Source organism: Anser anser (genome assembly GCF_964211835.1).
Source record: "Anser anser genome assembly, chromosome: 1".
Taxonomy (NCBI): domain Eukaryota; kingdom Metazoa; phylum Chordata; class Aves; order Anseriformes; family Anatidae; genus Anser; species Anser anser.
In genome coordinates this window covers 32,514-52,549 of record NC_139720.1, presented here as the reverse complement: position 1 = coordinate 52,549, position 20,036 = coordinate 32,514, and the positions used below count along the sequence as shown (strand labels likewise).

Sequence of the window (20,036 nt, the reverse complement as noted above, 5' to 3'; positions counted from 1 at the left end):
TGCCTTCACTGAGGGCCAAAGCGGCTCCGTGATTGGCTGGACCATGAGGGCGGATGTGCCGTTGGGGCGAGACTTCCCTGAGGGCAGAATTACTTCGTCATTGGCTGGGAACTGAGGGCGGAAGTGACGTCTCGGCGAGCCTTCTGTGAAGGCGGAGGCACTCCGTGATTGCCTGGAAAAACCCGGGGCGGAAGTGGCGTCACGGCGTGCCTTCACTCAAGGCGGAAACGCTCCGTGATTGGCTCGGAGGAACCCAGGGCGGAGGTGCCGTACAGGGCGTGTTGGCACTGAGGGCGGAAGCTGTCGGGCCGGGCCGGGCGGCCGAGGCGCGGTGCCGCAACGAGGTTGGTGGTCGGTGCCGGGACGGGCCAGGACGGGACGGGAGCGGGTGAGGCGGCGGGCGGATGGGGCGCCACGCGCTCGGCGGCTTCTGCGGAAACGGCCCTTGTGCGGGGCGGGGGCGGCGCCGCACCGGACCGGACCGGACCGGGCGTGCGGCGGGGTCTGCACTGCGCGGGGCTTCGGAGGGCTGGGGGAGAGAGGGGCGAAGCGGCGCGGGGGGGGCGGGCGGGCGGGCGCAGGGAGGGCGGCGGGGGGGGGGGGGCGGTTGCGTGCGCTTGGCCGACTCGCCTGTGGGTTGGATGGACTGCTCCGTCCCGCGGCATGCTGGGAGCTGTAGTTCTGTGGTGCGCGGCCGGTCTTTCCCCGAGCCGGGGCCGGGGCCGGGCCGTGCGCGCCGGGAGGCGCAGGTTGCCGCTGGCTGCGAGCGCGGCTGCAGGCGGTGAGGCGAGCGAGAGCCTTCGGGGGCGCTTCCCCGGAGCGTCGGGCCGGGAGGGGTGGGGGCTGCGGCGGCCGGGCGCGGGTCCTCGCTGCGCTCGATCGTCGGGCTGCGCCTCGGAGGTTTTCCTCCCCCCGCGTGCTGACGGCCGGCTCTCTCCTTTCCCTGCGGCTCACCAGGGCAGAAGCAGCTCCCCGCCGCTGGGACCCCCGCGGGGTTTGTCGCCGAGCGAAGGTGGCGCGGCAGCTGAAGGGAGGAAAGCTGCAGCTGGCGTGCTGCAGTCGCAGGTGTCCCAGGAGAAAGAGCAGCCCGTCTGTCCCAGCTGTCCGGGTAAGTCGCAGCGACCTCCGGGTGAAATCCAGGCGTGAAGGGGATTTTGGTGGCTCTCTTAGACAGCTAGTCCTACCAAAGATCGCATCGGTTACAAAAGGTAGTAGTAACCTTGCAGTTTGTATGTTCTGTAACGTCTGTAGCACAATAAACTGGCAGGTGAATAAATGAGCGGGTACAAATACACGTGACTCTATAGCTGAGATTAAATAACGTGCAGTTTCTTCTGTGTTTTGTCTTTCAAAGCGCGTTGTTTGACTCGGTGATCCTTAACGATGATCCTCGGTGGTCCCTTCCAACTCAGGATATTCTATGATTCTGTTGTTGCTGAGCGCCTGAGCTTTTTGCTCACATTACTGAGGAAAGGAATGGCTGTGCTTCTTCCCCACCCTCCTCTTTTTTCTTTTTTTTTCCTCTCCTCTTCTCCCTCGATGATGGGGACTCGAAATGTTTTCCTCAGAAGTCCATGTGAAAATTTAAAAAAAAAAAAAAAAAAGCTGATGGTGAACACTGACAGAATTGGGTGACACTTTGATGACTTTGACGACAAGGTAGAGGGCAAAGAACGTGGAAATTTCTAGTACGTTAGTGTTACTCTGTTAGCAAAACCGACGTACACGCTGCTTGCTGTTCCTGGTTTTTTGGTTTGGCCTGGTTTTCCTTTCAGAAGTCTCCCCAAAGGCCTTTGTGGACAAAACTTTGTCCCGCTTCAGCTTTAAGAATTATCCTAGAAATAATGAACAAGTGCTTGCAGGGCTTTCCGGGACGCTAGCTGTGGTCAGTCAAGAACGACTTGGGAGGCAATTCCTTTCGTGGAATTGTAGAGTGGTTTGGGTTGGAAGGGACACTTAGAGATCCTCTAGTCCATCCCCCCGCCTCGACCAGCGGCGTCTTGCACTAGGTCAGGTTGCTCACAGCCCCAGCTACCGCAGCTTTGAGCACCTCCGGTAACGGGGCCTCCGCAGTTTCTCTGGGCAGCCCGTTCCAGTGTCTTACTACCCTCCTCGTGAAGAATTTCTTCCTTTTGTTCAATCTAAATACGTCCTCTTTCGGTTTACAGCTGTTGCCTTGCCCTGTCGCTGCAGGCTCTGGTAAAAAGTCCTTGCCTGTCTTTTCTGTGAGTCCACTATACGTGTTTAAAGGCAGTAATGAGGTCTCCCCAGAGCCTTCTCTTCTCCGGGCTGAAGTGTGACAGAACCCTGCTGCTGGTGCTGGCTTGCGGGTCAGTGCCGAGCTACCGGAAGGAGGTTTTTATGTACTTTTCTACTTCCTTCAAAGGGAAGTTGAAGTACAGACAAGCTGACTGAGAACACTCCAAAGTGGTAGGCGTGAGACTTTTTGTAGGACACCAGCTCTTCTCCTCTGTGAGCGGAAAGAAAGCTTGTTCGGGCACAGGTATCTAGCACAGAGGGCCTACTGCAACTACTCAGAGCTGCGGTTAGTTCATTCAACCACCCAGCTTTTAGGCTGTAGGGTGTGCCTGGGACTGCTCTCTGAAATGATGGGTAATAGCCAGACGTGTTTGTTCGCATAGAACCTCTGGGAAGTTTGGCGGTAGAGTTTAGGGTTTACATGTTAGGTAAACAGAAGTATCACTCAACTCAGAACATAGTTAAATAAAAGTACAACATTTATTTAAAATGAATAAGTGTGTGTCTATAGTCTTGTGTCCTTTCTTTGCAGAACTCAATAGTTAGCCTTTATACATATTTCTAAGTTGCCCGGTTTATCAGTGTACAACACAGCATTCGGGAATATCATCTGAGATTTTAGGTGAAGAGGACTGTCCTTTGTTCAGTTGTGCACTCTTGTGTGTCAGCCCTGATTCTGAACCATATAAAAGCTGTAAACTTCTTTCTGGTTTTCTCTCTAACCTCACTGAAATGTGGGTACTTCCCAGCTGACGCGATACTATTCAGCATGTGGATATTCTGTTTCCTCACACTAGCTACAATTCCGGTGAAGTGACACATCTTGAGCCTGCATGTTAGTGTTTCATCCTTTCAGTTCCACAAAAGGAGGGTTCTGTGGGAGTTTTGAATCCTGTAAAGTGGAATACAGGTTTTTAGCCTCAAAGGCTTTAGTTATTTTTCCCTGGTGAGCTTTGGAACAGAAGATATGTAACATTAACAGTTTTTTGTTATTCATTTCAGGACTCTTTGACAGCCCTCCAGGATCCGATGATGCAAAGCTCACTGACACATCCTACCCAGGAGACCAACAATCTGTGACATTTGGAACCAAATCCCAGGTGGGAATGGGAGGAATGGAAGCCAAGGTAGAAATGTAGAACACTTATTCTCTTACTGAGAGGGAAAGGGAGATGTGGAAAGGGGACTTGATAATACAAGATTGAGAGGAGTGGCCGATAGAGCAGATAATTGTGTTGCCATTCAGAGGAACCTTGACAGGCTGCAGATAGGGGCAGGCAGGAACCTTTTGAAGTTCAGTAGAGGGAAATGCCAAGCCCTACCCCTAGGGAGGAACAGCTCTCTTCACCAGCACTGGTGGTTGTATGTCTGGGCTCAGAAGGTCTTTGGAGTTCAATCCAGTTGTCAGCTGGTCACAAGCAGCGTTCTAGAAAGTTGCCTGGCAGAAAAGGACTTGGGGGTGTTGTGCTGGTCAACAGCTCGTTGAACAGGAGGCAGCGGTATGCCCAGGAGGCCAAGATGGCCAATAACATCCTGGCTTGTATCAGAAATAGCGTGGCCGGCAGTACAACGGAAGCGATGGTCCGTCTGTGCTTGGCACTGGTGAGACCGCACCTTGAGCACTGCGCTCGGTTTTGGTCCCCTCCTGTGATGGTTTTACCTTGCTAGACAGCTGAACTCCACCACAACCGCTCTCTCGCTCCCCCTCCTTGGAAGAGGAGGGGGAAGAAGAGAAAGAAAGAAACAACTCACGGGTTGAGATAAGGATAATTTAACTAAAGGAAAAAAAAAATTAAGGAAAAATTATTATTAATAAATTAGTCTGACTAAAGGGAAAAAAATAAAAACAACAGGCAAAGGCTGTGTGAAAGTGCAGAGGAGAGAAATTACTCTCTACTTCCCACAAACGAGCGATGCTTGACCACGTCGTTGAAGCAGGGCCTCAACACACAGACGTTTTCACGAGAGCCCACCCCTCCCTTCTTTTACTTTTTTCCACCTTTTATTGCTGAGTGTGACATCATAGGGTATGGACTATCCCTTTGGTTGGTTTAGGTCAGCTGCCCTGGTGATGTTCCTTCCTCGCCTTTTGCCCGCCCCCAACTTGCTAGCTCTGGGAGGTGTTAGAGGGAGTCCTGATGCTGTGCCGGTATTGCTCAGCAGCAGACACGACGCTGGTGCGATACCAGTGCTGTTCTAGCTACAAGCGCAGAGCACAGCACTGTATGGGCTGCTGCAGGGAAAGTTAACTCCATCCCAGCCAGACCCAGTACATCTCACTGCAATAAAGGTACTGAGTTTCTGGGAATACACTCGGAGAAGAGCAGCAAATCTGGCAAAGAAACTAGAAAACAACGTGAGGAACAGCTAAGGGAGCTGGGATTTAAGTCTGGAGAGAAGAAGGCAGTGGGGAGGCCACATTGATCTCTACAGCTACTGAAAGGAGGTTGTAGCAAGGTGTCGGTCTCTTTTGTCAAGTGACAAGTGATAGGGTGTGAGGGAATGGCCTCAAGTTGTGCCAGGGGAGGTTTAGGTTGGCTATCAGGAAGCATTTCTTCATGGAAGGGGTGGTTAGACGTTAGAACAGGCTGCCCGAGGAAGTGGTAGAGTCCCCATCCTTAAAAATATTTAAAAGACATGTGGACATAGCACTTAGGGATATGGTTTAGTGGTAGCATTAGGACGATGGTTGGACTCGATGGTCTGAAGGGTCTTTTCCAACGTAAGTGATCAAAGTGGAGCAAGAATTCCTGTTGAGCATGGGGATTCAAATAACAAGTGCATTTTCGGGAACTGGCTCTATCCTTCATCGTAGGTGAAAGCAGCTCTGTGGGCCCTCCAAGGAGGCACCTCTGCAGTGATTGCAAGTGGAACCCACCCAAAGATCTCGGGTCATGTCATCACAGATGTTGTAGAAGGGAAGAAAGTTGGAACTTTTTTTTCAGAGGTAAAACCTGCAGGTGAGTACGGAAGTAACATGTACATTGGGAGCTGTAGAGATTTCCTGAAAGTTTAGGGTTGAAACTTGGCTAGGCCTACCTGTTCAACAAATGGGAAACTATGCTCTGCTTGACAAACGGCTTTTGAAAGGTAATTTTTAATGTTGGAATAGAACATCTTGAATCCTCTGCTCGGGTTCCTTCCAGCTGATGACTTGCTGCATCAGTCTTGCATTCAAAGAACTAGGTAGAATTTGTATTGCTTTTAGTCTTAGAGGTTATCATCTATTATTGAAGATTTCAGGGTGAAAGCGTGCATATAGAATGTACCTATATATATGGTATATATATATACTATATATATGTGCATATAGAATGTGCAGTACCAAGGCCTGATTTCCCCTTTTGCCTCTGCATCGCTTCACGTTTATCTGATTTGAATTGTACTTGCTATTTTGTTGCATAGCGGCTGCAAAGGAATCACAGGCTGGTTGAGGTCGGAAGGACCTCCAGAGGTCACCTGGTCCAACACCCCTGCTCAAGCAGAGCCACCCAGATCTGGTTTTCCAGGACCATGTCCAAACAGGGTTTGAAACGTCACGAAGACTGTGACTCCACGACCTCCCTGGGCAGCCTATGCTAGTGCTCAGTCACCCTCACAGCGAAAAAGTATTTACTGATGTTCAGGAAACCACAGGAGGGGAACATCCTATGTTTCGGCCTGTGTCTGTTGCCTCCTTTTTTGTTCCTTGGGTACCAGTTAGAAAAGTCTGGCTTTGTCTTCTTTCCACCCTCCCTTCGTGTGTTTACAGACATCGATGAGATCCCCTCCAAGCCTCCTCTTCTCCAGGCCGAACAGTCCCAGCTCTCCCAGCCTGTCCTCATAGGAAAGGTGCTTCAGTCCCTTACCATCCTCGTGGCCCTCCGTTGGACTCTTTGCAGTGTGTCCAGGTCTCTCTTGTACTGGGAGGCCCAGGCCCAGCACTCCAGGTGCGGCCTCACTGTTCCTGAGCAGAGGGGGAGGATCGCCTTTCTTGACCTGCTGGCAATACTTTGCCTAATGCCACCCAGGATACCCTCAGCTGCTTTTGCAGCAAAGGCACATTGCTGTTTCGTGTTCAAGTTGGTGTCCACCAGGAAACTTAGCTCCTTTTCCGAGAAGTTCTTTTCTAGGAAAAAGTGCGATATCAGCGCTTTTCACTTTGTCCTGCTGCAATAAATTTGTATCAGCTATAAAGCTTTTCATCTTGTAACCCCACGTCTCAGACAATTACAAATATGGTGAACAGCAAAAGTAAAGGTGAAATCTTATTGCGACCCTTCCTCTACCATGGAACGTGGTTACTCCCATTCTTTCTTTTGTCTTCTGTCTTCCAAAACACACTTTAAATATTCAGGTAACTTTTTAAAATGAACTCTTATCTCCTCGCGTGTGTCACTTTTTTTTCAAAGAACACGAAAATACACTCTCCTTTATAAAGTATGACCTCGCTTTAAAAAGCTGTTTTAACACTCCTTAATTAAGTCTTCTTAATCAAGTGTCCGCTAGTTCTTTTCTTACCTCCTGTTATTTTCCTTAACATGGGAATTCCTGCTCTGGCAATTTCTGTAGGACGCTTCTGAAATAGAAGTCCAGGCGTATTAGTCACATTTCAAGTCATCTGTCCTACAGACAATTTCAAGAGAGTTAAAAATGAAAACGTAGCTTATCCGTGAGCTACTTGAGAACTCCTTAGTGAAATGCTGCGTGAGCCTTTTGACTTGTTACTTCTGCTTCTGTTTCAAAACTTGTTCTGTATCATTTCAGTTTGAGACAGGTTCTTTGATATCCATGCCAAGAAGAAAACCTTTCTTCCGTAGGAACCCTTCAGTGTGCACAGGGAGGGGCGTGGAGAGAGCAGCTATTCTGCAAGCTGTTACTCAGGCCGCTTTTGGCTTCCAGTACTGTTTGTACATTCCCATGTTGTTTTGCAATCTTTTCTCTTTTCGTTAGTTGTCTAATTAAACTTTTTCAAAGGATGCCTCCCTGTTTTCAGTTTTCTCCTACGCCCTGAGATTTAGCCGTCCTTGTATTCTTTTGCTCTTTGTCAAGTCTTTTTGATACAAGCTGTATACAGCTTTGATACAAGCTTGTTCGTCCCCTGTGACCTGGATGATCTTGCTGAATCTCCGTGATGCCTTGAAAAGGGCTGTGCTCGGGGACCGTGGCAGCATTTTGGTATCTGATACAGATTTTCCTGTTCTGGCATACAGTGAATTTCTTTGATATGTCTATTAGGACCATACCTGTTTTCCTGCTTTGAGTAAGGAGTTGGAAGATGAAAGGTTAGCATTCGTTTCCTGCCACGTGGGCTGTAACCTCTGTCTGCATGTCTTGTGGTTGTGTTTTGTTTGTTTGTTTGTTTGTTTTGGCAGGCCCTCCAGCAGAGCAGCAGGGTGAAAGGTCTCGAGCTGGTGGCAGGACCCTGGCAGCGCTGCAGCCTGAGCAGGTGAGAGAACAGTATGTGCTCACTCTTTAAGGTTGGGAACATGTGGCAAGTCTTAAAATACAGGTTTATAACACAAATGGGTCCTGGAAAAAATCAGCTGGCTCCAAGCATTCAGGGAGTCAAGACAGTGAGAAGGTGTGTCAGTAGAAATGAGCTGAAGTGAGCCAGATGTCAGACACCATGGACTTCATATAAGGATGCAGTTCAGAAGCTTTTCTCTTTCAGAGAGCGGAGATTGATTATTGTCTTGCTGATTTATTACCTGATCAGAGAGAAGAAATTCTCTTGGCAAACGAGAAGGACTTAGAAGAAGCTGAAAATAAAGGTAATATTATGGGTCCTTTCATGGTACTCCTGTTGTCATGAGCTTTTCTGGGCCTCAAAGGAAATGAGCAGAACTAGAATATTCTGTCACCTGCAATTGGATATTATGGCTGTCACAGGTTAGTGAGCCCAGGACTTTGAGAGCTTGTCAGTGGAAACAGCTGCAGCTTCCATAATTACATGAGAGATGTCTTCATCAGAGAAGACAGAGAGGCCTTTGAAAACAGCAACCCACAGCATTGTTTAAAAAAAAATAAAAATCAAAATAAATAAATAAATAGCATTTTCTTTTGCCAAAGGAGGCTCGCTTTAGAAATTGAATATAGCAAGTATCTTCCCTGTTATCGTCATGTATGAAATAGCATGAGTATCTCCTGGGCTGGTTAACGTAATGTTTGGCCCCTGTGTGGAAGGTTGTTACTTAAAAATGATGCTTTCCGGAACAAACCATATTACCTTCTGACCGAGGAAAGTACAGTTCAGGCAGCATAGACTAAATCCATTCTTTTGTGTTCGAGTGGTACATCGAGAAGCTGGTCTTGGGTTAGAAAATGTGTGAAACTGGCACGTCACAAACTGTAATGCAGAGAGATCTTTGATAACAAAAGTGTATTTCTGTTGGTGAGTTACTGGAAGGCTGCAAGAAGTCTTGCCTCAAAAGACTCTTCTGAAATGAATTCTGTTGCCATCCCAATTTTTTTTTTCTACAGGCACATTCTTGGGACTTGCTTCTGCAATGTCAAGAGTTATTCAGGGTTGGTTTTTGATACCCAGCGTAGAGAAGGAGTTAGCTTACATTCAGGTGCTGCGGTTTCTGCACGTGTCTTATAACGCAGGTTCCCTGCTGAACTTGCAATTTGTGAGGTTCCTACCAATGAGCACTTTCCTGTCCATGCCGAACGCAGCTGAGTTGCAGGCTACCATTCAACATCAAATGTTTAATATAGATTGTTAATAACAAATTGCAACTGTTAAGAATATGTGTTAAAAAAAAACTTAGCACAGAAAGTAGAAGCTCTAGGCTGTGAGTGGTCTGTCCCATACTGATACTGCATGTTTGCACTGAGGCAGAATGATTGCTTTTACTCACTTGTGGAGCGATGAGTCTAGGCGCTCACTGCTAGTATTTTTAGCAAGAGTGATTGAGCATTTCTCTAACATATGAGCAAGTGTTTGAGGAGCAAGTGATGGGTATGGGCACTTAGAAAGAGACTGCTAAAGGGCAGCTTCCTATTTTATAACTGAATTTTGTGAGTGTTGGTCCTTGTTTCATACTGAAGGGGAGTATGCTCACGTGAAAGGAAAAGGCACTAGTCTCCCTCGTCTGCCATTATTACTTCCTTGCTGCTAGCTCTGTTCTTCATAGAAAGCCAGTATGTTTCCTCGTCAAATTCTAGTCTGCCTTCCTAGACTTCAGCCTTTGCCTCCTGGGTCTCTTGCCTTGCATAGACAATCTCTCCCCTTCTCCTCTTCTTCTTCATCTCATTTGTAAACCTTTTATCAGGCTGATTCTTACTGGCTTCCCACCCCCCAACCTTCTTCTATTTTTTCCTTTTTTTCTATTTTTTTTTTACGGACTTAGGATGGCTTGTCTTGTTAGTTACTTTTCTTCCTGCCAGCCCCCAGCCTCAAGTTCTCCGATGCGACTTCAGAGGATCATCTTTGATACCTCCGCATCTGAATAATACGGTTCCTGTCCCATGCTGTAGCTGACGGCAGGACGGACTCTGAGTGCAGAGGAGGGGTTGCTTCCTCCGTAGTTTCCTATTGCGTCTCATACTGCCTTGGGTAAGCAATTACAGAGGAAATTTGACTTCTCCGTGGAGCAGTGTGCGCCTGACAGCTAGCTGGAGGCAGCACACACGGCATTGAGTCAGTGCTCCAAGTGCGGTCCTGAGTTGCAGTAAAGGTAAAACAATTGCAGACTGACAGTTTAGCTTCTAAGGAGCATATACAGATAGCACGTTTGCCTCTAATGCTTAAAAGGCGAGGGTCCGCGATCACATTTCACGGACTGCTTCCTATAGATTTCAAGAAATCCAATCTTTTCTCATCCTAATCCAAAACATAGTTGATGCTTTGCTTACTGCAATGCGCTCCTGAAGTACAGCCGCGCTCTGTTATTGTTTAAAGGGAACAAACTGCCTTGAGACCCGTTACGTGGGAGGGAACCGGGGGCGGAAGTGACGTCAGGGCTTGCCCTCACCGAGGGCCAAAACGGCTCCGTGATTGGCTGGACCGTGAGGGCGGATGTGGTGTCCGAGCGAGCCGTCAGTGAGGGCAGCAGCATTCCACGATTGGCTGGGAACCCAGGGCGGAAGTGGCGTCACGGCTAGCCTTCACTCAGGGCGGAAACGCTCCGTGATTGGCTCGGAGGAACCCAGGGCGGAGGTGCAGTGCAGGGCTTGCCGGCACTATGGGCGGCAGCGGCCGGGTCGGGCCGCTGAGGCGCGGTGCCGCAACGAAGTTGGTGGTCGGTGCCGCCCCGGGCACGGAGTAGTGTGCACCCCGAGCACACGGCGCTTGCCAGCTTTACGGGAGCAGGTTATGTAGCGGGGCTACATAACACATAACAGCAGCGGGGCAGCGGGAGCCTCTCCGGCTGCTGAGCTTCAACCTGCCGCACAGCTCAGCTCAGCGCCGCGCAGCCGTTTCCTCGCCGCCTCAGTCCCCCACTCCGGGAAAGGCGGGAGAATCGGGGGTGGGGTGGGGTGGGGTGGGTAAAGCGTGCGGGTTGAGATAAAGACAGTTTAATAGGACAGCAAATTAAGAGAAAGTAACGACAACAACGTGTACGCGCACGCAAAGCTACCGCCGCACGCGTGTCCGGTTGCCCGGCCGGTTCCTGAGCAGCAGCCGCCCCCCGGCCGTCCTTCCCAGTTCCGGACGCCCCTTCGCGGCCAGCTCGGGTCGCCGTCCCGGTCGCGTCTCCTCCCGGCTCCCGCAGCAGACAAAGCGTCTCCCCTCCGGCCCGAGCGCGCTCAGCGCTCGCAGCCCCTTCTCGTGCGGCGGCTCCGCTCCCCCGGTCGCCGCGCCGGGCCGAGCCCCGCGGCCCCGTGCCCCGCTCCGGAGGCGTCCGCAGGCGCTGAACGGAGGGTCGGAGGACCCCCGCCGGCGGCAGCCTTCCCCCTTCTGCCGCGCCCGGCCGGCCGCCCGGGCCTTCCTTGCCGACGAGAGCGGCCCGGCCCGGCCGGCCGCGCGCAGGTCCCGCGGCGCTGCTCGGTGCCGCCCGGGGCGGGCGGCCCGGGGCCCCGGCCAACGAGGCGGCAGCCGGCGGCGTGGCTCCGGGGAGATGGGCGGGGCATGCAAATCACGCCGGAGGGGAGGGGAGGGAGGGAGGACGAAGGGGCGGGGGTAATTAGGAAGCGGCCTTTCCGTCACGGGATGTTCGGAATGTTGGCTCGGTAAATGGAAAGGGATCCTGGAGTCCGTATCTGCGTCCTTGATCGTAGTAGCACGAGTTTTGACGACCCTTGGTTGTTGCATTATCCCCTGTGTAAAAGGACTCGTACAGTGGTTCACTGAAACTGCAATATCGAAACAAATGACCGTGGAGCCACCACCTTACTCACGTAAGGTGATGATATTAGAGGGGATGGAAAGCAAAGAAGGTGAAGAAGAGGAAGAGATCTACCAAATTACACCGCAGAGAAAAGTTTTGCAAAAATCAACAATTTATAAAGAAGAAAAGGGGGGAATTGTGGGAATAAAAATGTTGTTTTTGCAGAGTTACGTTGTTTAGAGGGAAGGAATGCGGTGTTGAGATAGGCTCGCAGTGATAAGAAAGCTTAACGGACAACCTTGTAAAATGCAGACATCCGGACTCCTCAGAGCAGCTAGGTGAAAATCACGGTGTCAAGTCAGATCAGTGAAGAAACATTACCACTTCGAACAGTAAAAAAGTCAAAAGAAATTTGAAATTGAACAGGCCGGCAACTGAAGGCCACGTAGTGTCTGTGAAGCGTCGGATAGGTTGTGAACCTGGAATACCCAGTCAATGGGGTCATCATCCCAGTTGATGCATCATCCTAATCCAAAACATAGCACCCTACCAGCTACTAGGAGGAAAATTAACTCTATAATAGCTGAAACCAGGACAAGCTGAGGTTAAATAACGTGCAGTTTCTTCTGTTTTATCTTTCAAAGAATGTTTTTGCTGAGTGCCTGAGCTTTTTGCTCGCCTTACCAAGGAAAGGAATGGCTGTGCTTCTTCCCCCCCTCATCCCTATTTTTTTTCTCTTGTCCCTCGATGACAGGGACTTGGAATGTTTTTCTCAGATGTCCATGTGAAAGTTTTAAAGAATGCTAATGGTGAACGCTGACAGAATTGGGTGACTTTTTAAAGGTGGAGGGTAAAGAACGTGGAAATTCCTAGTACGTTAATGTTACTTTGTTAACAAAACTGATGTAATAGCCACTTGCTGTTTCTTTTTTTTTGGTTTGGCTTGGTTTTCCTTTCAGTAGTCTCCCGAAAGGCTTTTGCTGACAAAACTTTGTCCTGCTTCAGCTTTAAGAATTATCCTAGAAATAATGAACAAGTGCTTGCAGGGCTTTCCAGAATGCTAATTGTAGTCAGTCAAGAATGACTTGGGAGGCAATTCCTTTCATGTAATCGTAGAGTGGTTTGGGTTGGAAGGGACGCTTAAAGATCATCTAGTCCATCCCCCCTGCCTCGATCAGTGGCATCTTGCACTAGGTCAGGTTGCTCAAAGCCCCATCCAGCCCAGCTTTGAGTACCTCCAGTAATGAGGCCTCTACAACTTCTCTGGGCAGCCTGTTTCAGTGTCTTACTACCCTCATTGAGAAGAACTTCTTCCTTTTGTTCAATCTAAATCTATTTTCCTTCAGTTTAAAACTTGTCTTGCCTTGTCGCTACAGGACCTGGTAAAAAGTCCTTGCCTGTCTCTTTTGTAAGTCCACTATACGTGTTTAAAGGTAGTAATGAGGTCTCCCCAGAGCCTTCTCTTCTCTGGGCTGAAGTGTGACACAGCCCTTCTCCTGGTGCTGACTTGCAGGTCAGTGCCAAGCTACCGGAAGGAGGTTTTTATGTACTTTGCTACTTCCTTCAAAGGGAAGTTGAAGTACAGACAAGCTGACTGAGAACACTCCAAAGTGGTAGACGCGAGACGTTTTGTAGGACGCCAGCTCTTTTCCTCTGTGAGCGGAAGGAAAGCTTGTTCGGACACAGGTATCTATCACAGAGGGATGCAGCTCTCTCATTATCACTTCTGCTGACTCCTGAAGTGTTCCTATGCGCTGGTCTGATATCCCTGCCCATCTGTGGCAGAAGAGTTTGTCCCTCAGATTGCAGAAGCAGCATTGTGGAATTTAGGTTTTGGAATGTATTGAGATTGTACTCCTGAAATCTGACCTATTTCAAGATACTACCTATCCTTTCAAACCTTGCTTCTCTGAAATCCAAGTCATTGTCGTTACCCCAGAAATACCGAAGGGAGAAATGCTCCATTGAGCAAATTATCAGAAAGACAGAAACAATTTAGGCAAGCCTCCCTCCCGTGGAATTTGTGGATTCCTTAAACTGGCCTTGCAGGAGTATTTGAAGTAAATACTATCCAAGAAAAAATTATTCTCACATGTCCCCTCAAGACTAGGAGATGGTTACCCAGCAAAATGCTTGCTCGAGGCACGGGCTCAACAGCTGATTAAATAATTGGAGTGTGTGGGATAAAATATTGCAGACAGCACAGTCCACGCGTTTGGTTGTTTAATGCCACTGAGATATGCTTTTATAGCAGAAATGTGTCAGAATTAACAGTAATACAAGGAAACGATGCAAACCTGGAGGTAGGCAGTGAGCTTTGTGAGCAGGGAGTGCTGGTGTGGCCCTGTTCCTCTGACTACACCTGTGCGAATCAAGTAGGGGAAGTGAGTATGGATGTGGTATTTCAGCCCTTTCAGGGAGCTGAACGTCACCTGAAAAGATGACAACATCCCTGCCCTGAAGGACCTGCCCACCACAGTCTGTAGCATTGTGTGCATTTGTAGATTGCTGGGCCTGAGAGTAGGGGACTATGGGGTGTTGGGGCTGGGATTTGATTTGGGGATTCCCCCCAGCCCCACAAGCTTAGCTTTTAAGTTAAAGCTTGGAAATAAAAGAGGGAGTGAGGGAAGAAAAAAGCAAAGCCTTACAGAGCCTCAGCTCCATTGAGGAACGAATAACAGTCTGTTTGCTTCTGGAAGAACTTCCCACTGCTGAGGATAGATGGGGTGGACCCCAAAAACTAGATGGGATTCTGTGTGAGCTGGTGATACTGCCAGCAGGACTCCATAGCTGACGAGAGACATTATTTGTTTTGATGTCTGTCACAATGAAAAATGCTTGTTTCATCCAACTTGGGGAAGTAGTATCAAACTCACAGACAGAAACAATATTAGTAAGACTCTATTATACAGTCATTGTGAAAGTTTAGCATAGCGAAGAAACTGTGTGTATAAGGTGAAAAATGGAGACATACCTCCGAGAAGTCCCAGTTTGTGGCCTTTAATCTTTTTTCTTGTTTTTTTTGGGGGGGGAGGGGAGGGGAGGGGAGGGAAGGGGGGTAATGGGGGAGAGAGATGAACATTACCCAAAAAGGTGACAAAATCCGTGCCTAAAAAGGTCACCTGCTACAGCTTTTATAAATGATCTTTGCACTGCAAGTTTCAGTTTTCGTGAAGCCAAATTGACATAAATCTGAAAATTTCCATGGGTTTAAAAGAACGCTTACTGAAATATTCTTGTCATTCACAGTGATAATGGAGTGAGTGAACTTGTTCCGCATAGTGACCTTACTTTATTTTTTTTGTATTCCAGCAAACCTGTGCAATCCCAGGAGTGTAAGTACAGTCTTGTGTAGCATTGTCATTCTGCCCCACCACTCTGATATCTAACACGGTAATACTTTCTGGATGTTGTCTACAAATTCTTTCCTTTCTTATGTAAGAGGTAGATGCATGTATTGCCTAGTTTGTCATAGATTGTTGCTGAAGTACTGTTTTATTTGTATTTGTGAAGACAGCAGAATCAAAGATAGCAGCTCGGCGACTTCCACCGAGATGGTCATTAAGATAAAACAGCGAAGTTTCTAGCATATATTAAAAAGCCTGGAGGAATTAGCATAGCTTGCAGGAAATTGTGCTGGAAAGAGATGATATTTGACAGCAAACATGAAAATGTTGTCTTTTTACCAAGAATGATGAGAACTGCTGCGTCTGCCCTGTGTTTGGATGGGTAAGTGGGGTGAGTGAGTTAAGAGGAGCTGAGCGTAGAGTTTGTGGCGGAATTGAGAAACGAATGAGATAATTTAACCTCTTTTCTGTGCATGTTTTTTTTTTAAATCCCATGCTTTTGTTATTATCCAGAATTTTTAATGTAACTCTCTATTTTAACTGGTTTGGTTTTATGGATAGCAGCTAACTATAGAAAGAACTAAGATCCTGAAGTGTCCTTGGAGCTGCTAACTCTACTTCTTTATCTCTTCCCTAAGAAGACGCCCTGGATTTAAAGACGGTGTGTATTAAATGAAGTATGAGAAGAAACAGCTTCTTCGGACACTTGCGCTCCTCTTCTTCAGCTCGTGCAGAAGGCTGACAGCCTGTCTCACTCTTGTCAGTGCTATCCCACCAGCTCCTGTAGGAGCTCAGCACCGCGTTTGGCCTGTTGCGATCTTCCCGCTCCCCTCATTTCTGTGCTGCAACGCCACCATCCACGAGAAGTCAGGTAGGATCTGGAAACCTTTGAAATTGCTAAAGAATCAAACCTCAGCTGTCAGTTTTAGCCCATTGTATTCCAGACGTTTGCTTTGCTGGATGATGGTTTGGTTTCGTTTTTGATTTTGTAATACGTTCTTTGTAGAGGTTATTTTAAGCAGACAAGTAGGTAGCCTCCTTCCTTCGGTGGATTTGTGCAGGTTTTAGCTGGGCTTTGCACATCTGAGCGATTGCCCAGTGGCTGTTCTGGTCTTGACGAGTCCCTAAAACCTTTGTCTGCCTCGCCCCTCCTCTTTGTGTAGTAAGATGCATGTTTGCGCAAAAATTATGTACACCGTGCATAAGCCCCCCAGTGGTTATGGGGCATTTTCAGCATTTCACAGATAAGACTCCGTGTTTACTTAATCACTTAGGCATAGTCCTGGCTTTCAGCGTAGGCATAGCTAATGATAGTTACTCAAGTGGTTATGAAGTTCCCAACGTTTGTTTGTTTATATATATATATACATAGAGAGAGAGAGAGATACATACACATATGTATATGTATGTATATACATAAATGAAACTGAGTCTGTGGAGTAAAAGACTTTTCTGCTTGCTGTATATACTCACGTATCAGCAGACTCATACGCAAGCTGATCCAAACTGGGTGCCAAGCTGTGCCTTTTTTGTCGCATGGAATATGCAATCTGTGCACCTCAGGTGTACCTTGTCTATTAACTATCTCTTACATTGTGCCACCCCATTAATATCAGTGGATGTACCCAGCATCACCTTGGGGCTACATAGAATGTGGAAATTTCTAGTATGTTAATGTTACTCTGTTAACAAAACCGACGTACTAGCTGCATGCTGTTTCTATTTTTTTGTTTTTCTTTTCAGTAGCCTCCCCAAAAGTTTTTGTGGACATGTTGTGTATCTTTTCTTGTTCTTCCAGGATTCATTTGGCAGGAAAGACGACCATGGAATCCGAGGGCTGTGGACAACCATCTACCAGATGGTTGTTGCAGATGCCTTCGGTCACGTCATTTGTCCTTTTAGCTCGCCCTTTCCTTTATCTTGAGTTGAATTTTTGTGCAGCGCTATGTTTGCAGTGGTAACACTGCTGCTGAGGTGTTTTCGATTAAAAACGATCTTACCTGTAATAGTGAATTCACCGAGTGTGGCTTTGTATAACGACTTCCACGACCATAACATTTTTCTCCTTTGTCACAGATAGGAGGAAAACTCTTTCCAGAGAGATGGAGAAGGAATTAATTATACCTCTGCCTCATCCCGTGAGACCAGAAGATGTGGAGTAACTGTAAGCTGCGATTCTCAGGAGACATACTAAGCATCTCTGGTTCCTTCTCTGCCTGCCCCCCTAAGGCCTTAGGGATGAGAAATCTTAGGCTTGATGTTTTTCCCTATGAAATACTGTCGCGTTAAGGGGCGTAGCTGACTAACTGTTACGGGTCTGGTCGGATTCGGGGTACTGAACTACCACGGTCACGGATTCACCAATAACGTAGCACACCCTCGCTCTAGTTGTGTTCAATGAGAACTGTCACGGCTAGGAACAATGCAACGAAGGGCAGTTTATTACAGCAACAGGGACACAGGTTCTTTGGAATTGCCGGCGATAAATTCACTGTCCGCAAAAGCAAGCGAGCACACATGAAATACACAGGTACTCGTCCTGGCTATTAACGCATTAAAAGGCACAAAGGCTGTAGAGATTTCTAAGTTTCTACGGAGACGCCTGGTACAACCAAGCATTCAAATCTTACCCCACGACATCCCAGTGCGGGGGGAAGAGAGGCTCAGCCCGTCGACTGATCCTGGAAGTCAGAAAGGTATCCTTTTGTGATGGTATCTTCCCTAACATCCCCTTTCACTTAAGCCAGTTTACATTATCCACCAATCTATTCTCTTTAGTGACCAGTGATAGGCCCCGTGGGAATGGTGTCAACCTGCGGCAGGAGAGGTTCAGGCTAGACATCAGGAAGAGATTCTTCGCTGAGAGGGTTGCTGAGCACTGGAACAGTCTCCCCAGGGCGGTAGTCGCTTCACCAAGTCTGTCGGAGTTTAAGAAGCGTTTGGACTGTGCACTTAGTCATATGGTCTGAATTTTGGGGTTGAGCTGTGTGATGCCGGGAGTTGGGCTCGATGATCCTTGTGGATCCCTTCCAATTCGGGATATTCTATGATTCTGTGATTATTTTCTGTCCCTTTTAGGTGGAGCTTGAGTGACTCTAGTCAGGCATATCTTGGTTATGATTTGTAAAGTTTTCTTGCTTTCGTTTAAAGCTATAGGGGTCTGAGAAATTCAGAGCGTGTGCTCAGTGAGGGGTGGCCGCAGCTTGGAGGCATGGAGCTTTTGGGATGGAGATGTGTTTTGGTATTATAATGATGATATAATGAGCAAAAGTTCACTAGAGTACAACGTTCTGTCAAAACCATGACAGGTGGTTGGCTCAGGGTGTGAGAAACAAAGTTGTGTTTTTGCAGTACAGAATTACTTTTCTGTATTCCAAGGTAATTGTGTAGTCATAATAAGGAGAAATGCTAAGTAGATAAGTGAAGGGAATGAGGACACAGACTCCAAGATAGTCGAGAAATGGAGACCCTTTATTGTTCCAATGCCAGATATTATATAACTTTCTGAGCCAGCTACATGCACTGCACGCAGCTAGCGTGCGTAGTTACAGACTTCTGATTAGCGCATTCCTTTTGATCATGCATAGCCCTCTATAGGCCCGTCCGAGCCTAGCAACTTCCTATTGGTTCCCACTTCCTCTTATTCTAGCCTGGTTACCACTCTATGCCTGTGAGTAACCTTCTTCTTAACCCTTAGTGCACCGCTGTATCAATCAGCTCCAGTTTATCATCGAATGGGTCACCTGTAGATAAGTGGACAGTAGAAGGCCTCACTGTTCCAAAATAAGGTAGAAGCTTGAGAAAAACAAGATGAGCAATGTGAGAACAGTAAAACAAAGATCACAAGTTCTCAAAACATAAGAAAGGAGAAATTAAAGGGTTGAAAAAACAGAAAAATTGTACATACATGGTATAGAGGAGCGTCGAGTAGCTTGTGAACCTGTAGTACTTAGCCAATGAGGAAACAGGGGAGGTGATCAGGTGTCGGGTAATAGGGAATAAAAGGTTATGATTTGTTTACTAAAATGTGTTCCTGATTGACAGGACACTCGCCATTGCAATCACGAATAAAATAGCCTCACAGAAGATCCTGTCTGAAGAAAATTGAGATTTTTCTCACAAGGATGGTAAACCTGCAGCTTATCAGTCTTGGTGCACATAAGAGCATCAGGTCCACGTCTCATCACAGAGCCTATCCGTGGTGTCTCCACTCTGCTCTACGCTCTGTACTGTTCCTTAGAGTCAGCACACCAAGTTCCCCTAGTGCAATAGCATGTAAAGTTGGAGGCCTAGGGAACGCTTAGGAAGCGCAGCTACCCTCCACCCTGAAAGCTTTTTGAATGCTGTACATTTTCTTTAAAATGTGAATATTAGTTTAATTTGCCTAGTTACTCAAGGCAATTACTCCACAAGTACCAAAAGCGATATTGAGAAGCCTACTTCCAGCATCTCTGTTGGTAATAATAGCTTCATACTTGTGTGCTTATCCTCATGCCTTTTCCTTTCAAATACTGGAAAGGCAGAGACTGTTCAACCAAGTCATCTCTGATCCAAAAACCAAAACTCTGATTTCATCCCAAACTAATGCTGTCTGATGTCAGTAAAATTGCTATTACTCTCGGTCATCCTGGCTGTCGCAATTGTGCCTCTGTTGGACTCTCTGTCCAACCCTGTCGATCACCCCTGTCCTGCTCCCTGCCCGCCGGGTGGTTCTTCTGTCCCTCTGCCCTGCTGTCTGTCTGTCCACCCAGTTCCTCTCTTGCTGCTTGTATCCCACTTGTGCCCTTTTCCTTTTTCTTGCTCCTTCTGTGCCTCACAGCCCATTTCTGCAGGAGGCAGCTGTTCCCCAGGGCATGGATGCTGAGACGGACGGATGGACCTGCTGGATGCCTGAGCCCCGCAGCCCCCCAGGGGAAGGGGAGAATGTCTGGGCAGGGAGTTCTGCCGCAGTCTCCCTCCCAGGAGTCCTGTGTAAGAGTTTAATAAAGTTTGCTTTCTGGCTTGTGCTGCCCTCTGTGTTTGTGGACACTGTAAGTGGCCGTGGCTGTGCTGCTGGGTGCAGGTTCCTGGGTGTGGAGGGGGCGGGGGCTGGGGTGTTGGCCCTGTGTTTATTGTCCATGGGGGAGCCAATGGACACAGACAAGTGATCTGGGTGTGGGGGCCACCCTGCGGGGGG

The 20,036-nt window shown here is 48.0% G+C and overlaps 1 protein-coding gene across 1 annotated transcript; it reads left to right on the top strand.

The window, feature by feature from the left end:
- The first annotated feature begins 279 nt into the window (after window positions 1-279).
- Window positions 280-19,862, top strand: LOC310903755 (delta-1-pyrroline-5-carboxylate synthase-like). Its single transcript, XM_083847633.1, has 9 exons — window positions 280-344; window positions 958-1,108; window positions 3,262-3,386; window positions 5,075-5,219; window positions 7,614-7,687; window positions 7,913-8,012; window positions 14,826-14,848; window positions 15,499-15,731; window positions 16,937-19,862. The coding sequence occupies exons 3-8, from the start codon at window positions 3,366-3,368 to the stop codon at window positions 15,514-15,516; spliced, it is 381 nt and encodes a 126-aa protein (XP_083703759.1). The 5' UTR covers window positions 280-344; window positions 958-1,108; window positions 3,262-3,365; the 3' UTR covers window positions 15,517-15,731; window positions 16,937-19,862.
- The last annotated feature ends 174 nt before the right edge of the window (window positions 19,863-20,036 follow it).

What these genes read in the sequence shown, in the direction of transcription:
- LOC310903755 (XM_083847633.1), top strand. Translation starts at nt 3,366, where the DNA reads ATGGGAGGAATGGAAGCCAAG. An exon ending in TGGGAGGAATGGAAGCCAAG is followed by an intron (nt 3,387 to 5,074) that starts GTAGAAATGTAG and finishes CCTTCATCGTAG; the next exon opens with GTGAAAGCAGCTCTGTGGGC. An exon ending in TTCAGAGGTAAAACCTGCAG is followed by an intron (nt 5,220 to 7,613) that starts GTGAGTACGGAA and finishes TTGTTTTGGCAG; the next exon opens with GCCCTCCAGCAGAGCAGCAG.